The sequence below is a fragment of the Limulus polyphemus genome, unplaced genomic scaffold (assembly GCF_000517525.1).
Source record: "Limulus polyphemus unplaced genomic scaffold, Limulus_polyphemus-2.1.2 Scaffold205, whole genome shotgun sequence".
NCBI classification, from domain to species: Eukaryota; Metazoa; Arthropoda; class Merostomata; order Xiphosura; family Limulidae; genus Limulus; species Limulus polyphemus.
The window spans coordinates 189,840-198,182 of record NW_013665815.1 but is presented as its reverse complement, the minus strand read 5'-3'; the positions used below and the strand labels follow the sequence as shown (position 1 = coordinate 198,182).

The following is an 8,343-nucleotide window of genomic DNA, read 5'->3' as shown; positions in this document are numbered from 1 at the left end:
ATTTACAAAATATTTTTGTTACTTGTTTTGTGACGTTTACCCCCTGAATGAAAGTTAGTGTATTCTCTGAATATGTGTAATAAAACTTCATATTATGTGCATAGATTTTTTTTTTACTTCTTCACTTCATACATAATATAGGGGGTTGGCTCCTTAAAGACATTGATTGTACAATGTACAAAGCATTGAGTGTTCTACATGTTACAATCATCTAATATTCATCTTTAATTGGCTGGTAATTCTTATTTCACCCTGTACTTAAGCTTTTTAAAGGAACATCAGATTTCTTAAAAAAAGTTAACTTTAAAGGGTAGTGATAACATCATTTACACCAGAATTATGATTTTTGTTTTACTTACTGCCAGTTATTACGACTAAGCGATGGCATCGTGCACTGCCAAGAAACACATAGAGCGGATTTATGTTTAAACTGACGTTAATGATAAAGTTGTTGTAGAGTTACCTCGACTGAAACAAGAAGAAGAAAGATGAACAACTTGTGTGGGCTGGTCACTTTCTGGTTTGGTATCTTAGCGATGATTTCTTGTCTTGTTTTTGGCTTCTTGTGTAGAGAAACAAATGAAAGTGAGTGGCTATCATCTTTTAAAGTAAAACTCACTTTAATTGTTAATTTTATAGTGTGCATATTTGTATTATACCTATTGAGCACCTTGGCCATCCATACATATAGAGTCTAAGACTCTATGATAGCTTGACTTCAAACACAAACATACTGTTACGACAGCAGAAGTCATGTGACGCTGGTAACACGTCATAAGATTCTCGAAGGATCTTGACTTTTCCTGGCAACTCTAGTCTGTTCTAGGCGCCCTCTTTTTTTGTATATAAGCCCGGCAAATAAAGCGGAGATAAAAATTGCAGATAGATAGATATAGAGACAGATAAATGAGTCAAGCGAGCAGCAGTGATGGTAATATAAAGTGTGTGTTTTGTTATCGAGATTGCAAACATATGGACTGTGGAAATTCTGTATATTGCAAAGTTGTATCGAGAAAGAATAAACTGGTTTTAATTAAGAAAGGACTTCTATCGCTGAAGTCTCTCAGAAAGAATTTCTACGGGAAATTAACAAACAAGCAGATACATAACAATACGTTACAACAGTTTGTCTACATAGCACGTTACGACCAGGTTAAGGCTCAGAATATGCAGCGTAAACAGCACTTCAATTATGCAAATTAGGCTGGCTGATCCTCATATTTGTATTTTTGCAAGTGCTCTCTAGAGATTTTTTTTTCACATAATCATTACTTCTGTGCAAACACTACAGCACGCGTAACCTCATTAAAAGAAACTACCTTCTTGTAATATTATAGTGTTTATTTTGAATTTATTCTTTACTCTACATATAAGCAAGTTGCACTTACACATGGTCGAGAAATACATTAAATTCAGTTATTCCTAACTGCCTTTGTTCCTTTATCATTCTCGAATAGATAATACCTGTTCTGCCCATGGGTTTTTTGCTGCAATATTGCACGTTGTGCAAGGATGTTGAAGCGGTGTCCTCCAGTGGTAAGTCATGTGATGTTCTAGAATGCAGACATACTACATGTTTTCTACATTATTTTCTTGATAAACGGATTTTCAAAAATTTTCATTTAGCCAGGTTCTATGAATTTTTACATAAATGCATGATCAGCAGAAAACCGTTCAGTTGTTTTATATCTAATTACCTCTTTTTCCTTGTTTTTCTCTGGCAGATAGACGTGGAACAGCGGTATGTCTGGAATCCATGTTTCGATAACCGTGGTGAGCAGAGCACAGATAGCCCATTGTTTAGCTTTGTGCTTAATTACAAATAAATAAATATCTGGCAGATAATAACACAGGGTTGCGAATTTAAGCTTCATAAAAATTGTTTTGGTTTTAACAACGGATTTTCCATAATTCAGCTACGCAGATTTCAAAAAAATCCTTAACGTGATAGAAATAAATAAATATTATTTTTTCTAGAACCCAAACATAATAATATCAAGATATTCATTGTGGTAAACGAAATATTAATTTGATCTAAGTAAGAGTTTTTTTCTTCTCGATTTGTTGATCGATAAGATTGTCACGTCGCGATTGGTCTAGAGAACTCTATAGCCAGTGGTTGTCAACGTTTTAATCATAACAAAATGTGACCCGATTTAAATGAAAATGATTCACTTATGTAAAAGTACATACATGTATAACGCTTTGTGAACAATCTGTACGTGATGGAGAAAAATGGATATTATTTTCGGATTCAGTGTACAGGAATTACTGTCAAATATGTAAAAATTTCAAGATAATAAAACCATCGCAGGCCTGTGTTATTGATTTATTACGAAAGTTATATTAATTACTGCTGGTTTTTCCAAAAATATATTGTAAATGTTCTTATGAACAAAACGTGTTAAAGCCAGATTCTGTAAGGTAAATGATGTTATTCTACCCGTTGTGGTTGATTTTCTTCCAAGTAAATTAGTTTTTAAATCTTTTGGTCAATTGATATATTATCAATTCAAAGATTGAACAAATCATATCTAATATTTTGCTTCTAGAGTTCTTTTCACTTGATGTTTTTCTTTTCTGAATATATTTTAACTTCAGGTGTGTTTGTGCTGAAGTTCTACAACTAAAATAGAATTTATGTTAATTGGAATTTTTTTGTTTTATTTACATCTGGTCTGGCACTGCTGTTATTTTATTTGTGCTTCAACAGGCATCAGTTCCAGAAAAACAAAGAACTAAACCACCTTCTGAAGAGGATTTTGAAACAATCAAATTAATTAGTAATGGAGCATATGGGTAGGTTTCATTATTTAGTAATGGAGCATATGGGTAGGTTTCACTATTTAGTAATGGAGCATATGGGTAGGTTTCATTATTTAGTAATGGAACATATGGGTAGGTTTCATTGTTTAGTAATGGAACATATGGGTAGGTTTCATTATTTAGTAATGGAGCATATGGGTAGGTTTCACTATTTAGTAATGGAGCATATGGGTAGGTTTCACTATTTAGTAATGGAGAATGAAACCTACCCATATGATTAATAATGGAACATATGGGTAGGTTTCACTATTTAGTAATGGAGCATATGGGTAGGTTTCATTATTAATAATGGAAAATATGGGTAGGTTTCATTACTTATTCATGAAACATATGGGTAGGTTTCATTATTAATAATGGAACATACAAGTAGGTTTCATTTCCTAAAGGCAGTATGCGTTACTCAGCTTCCAGAAGGATTTACTGATTAAATTACTTTTTATAAAATTACAAAAAAACAAACAATTTATTAGCTTAGTATTTTTAAATTAAAATTTCTCAATACGTTTATTTTTTCTGTTTTTTATTGCTTTTGCAAAATAAATAAGTGGATTAACTGCTTTAAGTAAAATGGTTTATTTGGAGAATAAATTCAGTCTGGTTACGCGATGAATATCTACATTCCATTGACAGCTGCAAAGTAAGCCTAACATCAATACACATGTTCAGAAAGAAACAGAACTTAGGCCTGAGCCTTTGAGATAAATTATCGGTATTACCATCTGTTGTTGGAGTGTTTAATGTTGAATATAAATCATTGCTTGGAATTTATGTTAGAAACGTTCTTTATGTATTCTTAATCCCACCAGCGCTGTGTACCTCGTGCGGCACAAGGAATCCAGAGAGAGATTTGCGATGAAGAAAATCAACAAACAGAATCTTGTTCTACGGAATCAGGTAGAACAAGCTTTCGCAGAGCGAGACATCATGAGTTTTACTGACAACCCTTTCGTCGTTGGCATGCTCTGTACGTTTGAAACAAAGGTATGAGCTTGTGTAGAGTGGAAGTGTGTGTACTGCAGGCTAGTGTGTAGAATACATTTATACATGAATTCTGAAGAAGCTATTTATGAATTATTTATTTCAGGCTCTTGGAAATCAGTTAACATTTATATGAAATATATCTATAAAAGAGAAAATACATAAGAACGTGTTAAACACGACCACAACTACACGTTTTTCAGGTATCATGTGACTGCTAAATTATTTAAAGATGCATGACAAGGTGTTTCATGTTGATTGATATATTTAAGTATTGATGACAAACGTTTCTAAGTATAAGTTGTAAAACAGAGCAAACTCGGTTCAAACTTGTTCTTTACTCTGTGTAGACCAGAAATTTGTTCCATTATGAACCAAGCTGTGGATATGGTCAATGGTTCACGACACCCCCCCCCCCCCACGGTCACGCTCCGAACTTTGGAAATGTAGGTGCGTTATATGAGTGACGGTCAAATCCAACGCTTTGATTAAAGTAGCCCAGAGTTAAAGTGGGTGCTCTAGATTAGCTGCCTTCCCTCAAGTCTATTTGCTCAAAAACAGGGACGGCTAGCGCATATAACACTAAAATAATTAATCAATCAACTAAGGATTAAATGCATAGTCAGAACTGAAATTTGAAATATGATCAGGGAAGAAAATAACAATAAAATTATGTTTAAGCCCGAGTTTATGACAAGTATTAATAATATATTTCATTTTCAAAAACATTTTTAGTATGACATAGTAACGTTTAAGTTCTTCATTTCTAGAAAATCGAAACCGACTTGCGCTTTGTAATATTAAAAGACTGGTACTGATATAGTGTTTGTTTTTGAATTTCGCGCAAAGCTACACGAGGGCTATCTGCGCTAGCCGTCCCTAATTTAGCAGTGTAAGACTAGAGGGAAGGCAGCTAGTCATCACCACCCACCGCCAACTCTTGGGTTACTCTTTTACAAACGAATAGTGGGATTGACCGTAACATTATAACGCCCCCACGGCTGAAAGGGCGAGCATGTTTGGTGTGACGGGGACTCGAACCCGCGACCCGCAGATTGCTAGTCGAGTGCCTTAACCACCTGGCCATGCCGGGCCCACTGATATAGTGAAGAAAATTGATTTTCTATGTTCTCTGAAAAGGGTATTGTAATATTAAAAGACTGGTACTGATATAGTGAAGAAAATTGATTTTCTATGTTCTCTGAAAAGAGTATTGTAATTTTAAGAGACTGGCACTGATATAGTGAATGAAACTGATTTATTGTTTTATCTAAGAAAGGTATTGTAATATTTTAAAAAATCTTTCTGATACAGGGAAGGAAATATATTTTCCGTTTTCTCTGAGAACGGTAGTGTAATTTCCTTGTTTTATGTGTCACGTACGAACTTATGAAGTAAGCAGAAGTGTAGATATGTTTCAAAAATTATATAGATTAATTAAAAACCATGATATGACGTCTCTGATTGATTATTTATCATGGTTCGTTTTTCGCTTGGTTTTTTTAAATAGTAGTTTTAGTATGCGATCTATTTATTAACCTATAGCAACTTGTTTTTGGATGTGGTTCTGTTAATACATGTACTTTGACTGAAGTATATCTATGTACCTGTACTTTTATTTACTTAATAATTTATGCTTAAAAACAAACAGACTCTTAAGTAGTTTTCCCGTAATAATATCACGTTTCTTAATAGCGTTATGTTCAAAAAATGGATGATAGATAGAAACTTGTCTGATAGACCGAAAAGTTCATTAAACAGACACAATAAACATTACTGTAAGAACGTTTGCATAATTTTTTAAACCTTTTTTCAGGCAACTCTGTGAACTAAAACAATTAAAATAGTTTGAATATAATCTAGATTCTTTAAATTTTCTCTCGACGCATTAGAAACATTTATGTATGGTGATGGAGTATGTGGAAGGAGGTGACTGTGCTAACTTGTTGAAGAACATGGGGCCTCTACCTCTAGATATGGCGCGCTTTTACTTTGCAGAAACAGTATTGGCAGTTGAATATCTGCATAGTTATGGAATTGTCCACAGAGATCTTAAGCCTGATAAGTACGTCCAATATTATCATATTGAAATAGTGGCATTTGAAAAAAGATGTTATTTGTTAAAAAATGATAGTGGCGCCATCTGTATATACAATTTTGTAAACAGATACGTGTTTAAAAGTCTTATGGGTATCATAACATAAAAATAATATTACGTGCATTTTTTAATACAGAAGTATTTTTTCTTACAGGAAGATAAAAAAACGTGAAAAGTAGTAATCTGAACAGTATCGTTGTTTTTAGTTTACTTATTCATGTAGAATTAAAAATAGAAGAAAAATCTTACAATCGATTAGATAAAAGTATCCACCATTTTACGTAATTTTTGTGAAAATTGTGTATTAAGGTGGGAAGAAATACGTCAATAGTTTTCATTTATAAAATATTAGTTGTTAATGAAGAATAATAATAATACTCTAAATTAATAAGGCATATTTTGTCGTCAAAAGCTCTTAACGTTTTCTTAATATGCATTATTTCCTAATATTTTGTCACTAGTCTTTTGATCACTGCTATGGGTCACATAAAACTCACAGATTTTGGACTCTCCAAAATTGGACTCATGAACTGTAAGTAATTTTCTGATCAGGTAAGATATAACAATATGTATATTTCTCAGGGGCTAACAGGAAAAACAAACAAACAACACTTTGTTTTTAATAGACACCTCAGAAAGCCACAGCTCTGACTCTAGAAACACAAATTGTTTTATGAAGTTTAATATTTCTTAGTTTTCAGAAGAAAAAAAAGTTTCAAGAATGGAGGCTATGCAAAAATAAAACAATCACTTCTACGTTTAGGCAAACTAATCAGATTATTATGTTGAAATACAAAGAATATTTAACTATTGGTAAAAGCCCCCGGTGGCTCAGTGGTAAATCTATAGACTTATAACGCTAAAAATTAGGTTTCGATATATGCAGTTGGCAGAGCACAGATAGCCCTTTGGTGCAGCTTTATGCTTAACAACAGACAAAGATGCCATCAATAAAGATATCAGTTTTAAAAGTCTTAAAGCTACGCAATGAATGTATATATTACGGGAAATATCCAGAGTTTAACTATTGTTTGTACAAACCGAACTGGAAACTTACTGTAACGAATTCATTCATAACAACATGTTATTCGAAGCAGGTAATCAAGGAATAACTGTGAAAGTAAAAAACATATACGTATTCCTGATTTGAAATTTATGCGTAAAATCGACTGTAGGAAAAATATTAATTAATGTAAAGATATATTTCCCCTTTTTTATTTCCAATAAAGCCACAAAAATATATTTGTTTCTTCTTGATGTGTCAACTCAAGTTTTTAATACTAATTTCAGTGAGTTATAATGATAATAAAAGTAATAATGCAGGATACAAAGCTTAGTTTGAAAATTTAAATTTGCCGAATGAATATAATTGCTGCTGAATAGTTTTACGAAATATTTTCTAAATCTGAAAACTTTTAAAACTTTGTGTACATTATTTCAAATTGTTAAGATAGTTTATCGTAAATAAAGAGGGAAATCGAAAAATGCTGGCTGTTTTTGCGAAAGACCGCTAAATATGTTTCAGTACATATACGTTTACTTTGTTTGTGGTGTTTTTAAACACAAAGCTATACAATGGGCTATGTGTTCTTTGTCCACCGCGGATATCGAAAACCAATTTCTATCAATATAAGCCGTCGGACTTGCTGCTAAATCTGAAGGCTTATAACGCTAAAAACCGGGTTTCGATACCTGTGGTGGGCACAGCATGGATAGTCCATTGTGTAGCTTTGCGCTTAACAACACACAAACAAAGTAATGATAAAACTAAGTATTCCGTAATTAAAGATATATCGTTTTCTACATATCCTAGTTTTTGTGTTATAAAAATCAAGTCATGCCTTAACCCAGTTTTAACCTGTGTCTGCTTGACCGGTTTCATTCTCAGTGGCAACCAATCTTTATGAAGGATGTTTGGACCGAGAAACTAAACTGTTTAATGACAAACAAGTGTTTGGGACACCAGAATATATAGCACCAGAAGTGATCTTAAGAAGAGGATATGGTATGTTGAAGTACTTAAAAAATAATAACAACACTTAAATATAATAGTTAATTAATCATATTTCAATGTGTTCAGATGTTATATTTCTATATTTGGAGAATATTTGTAAGAATCGATTATCAATGATTTAAAGCAAAATGATTTAGATGTTTGGAAGTTTTACTGCATTTGATTCTCATAAACATCGATTGTAAGGTCTGTTTCAAGAAAAATATATAAATAAACAAGATTGAAACTTTAAATATCACAACTATTAAGTGAAAAATGTAAGATGCCATCTCTCGACAATGCTAGAAGTTGACATTAACCACAATAGATGGCGCCAGTGCAATTATTTTACAACCGTAGAATGCTGAAACATACTTTTTACTTTCACTGAGATGAAAGTACATAAGTACACTCAACAATTTACATATATATATATATATATATATAT

At 32.6% G+C, this 8,343-nt stretch overlaps 1 protein-coding gene across 1 annotated transcript in view; it reads left to right on the top strand.

Annotated features, from left to right (window-relative positions):
* Nucleotides 1–8,343, top strand: part of LOC106478373 (microtubule-associated serine/threonine-protein kinase 3-like) — a 192,308-nt gene that overhangs the window by 163,535 nt on the left and 20,430 nt on the right. Inside the window, exons 13-17 of the mRNA XM_022381966.1 lie at nt 2,714–2,799; nt 3,633–3,807; nt 5,697–5,869; nt 6,364–6,434; nt 7,791–7,907. Of these exons, the coding sequence (XP_022237674.1) occupies nt 2,714–2,799; nt 3,633–3,807; nt 5,697–5,869; nt 6,364–6,434; nt 7,791–7,907 (622 nt within the window). The remainder of the gene's footprint in view (nt 1–2,713; nt 2,800–3,632; nt 3,808–5,696; nt 5,870–6,363; nt 6,435–7,790; nt 7,908–8,343) is intronic.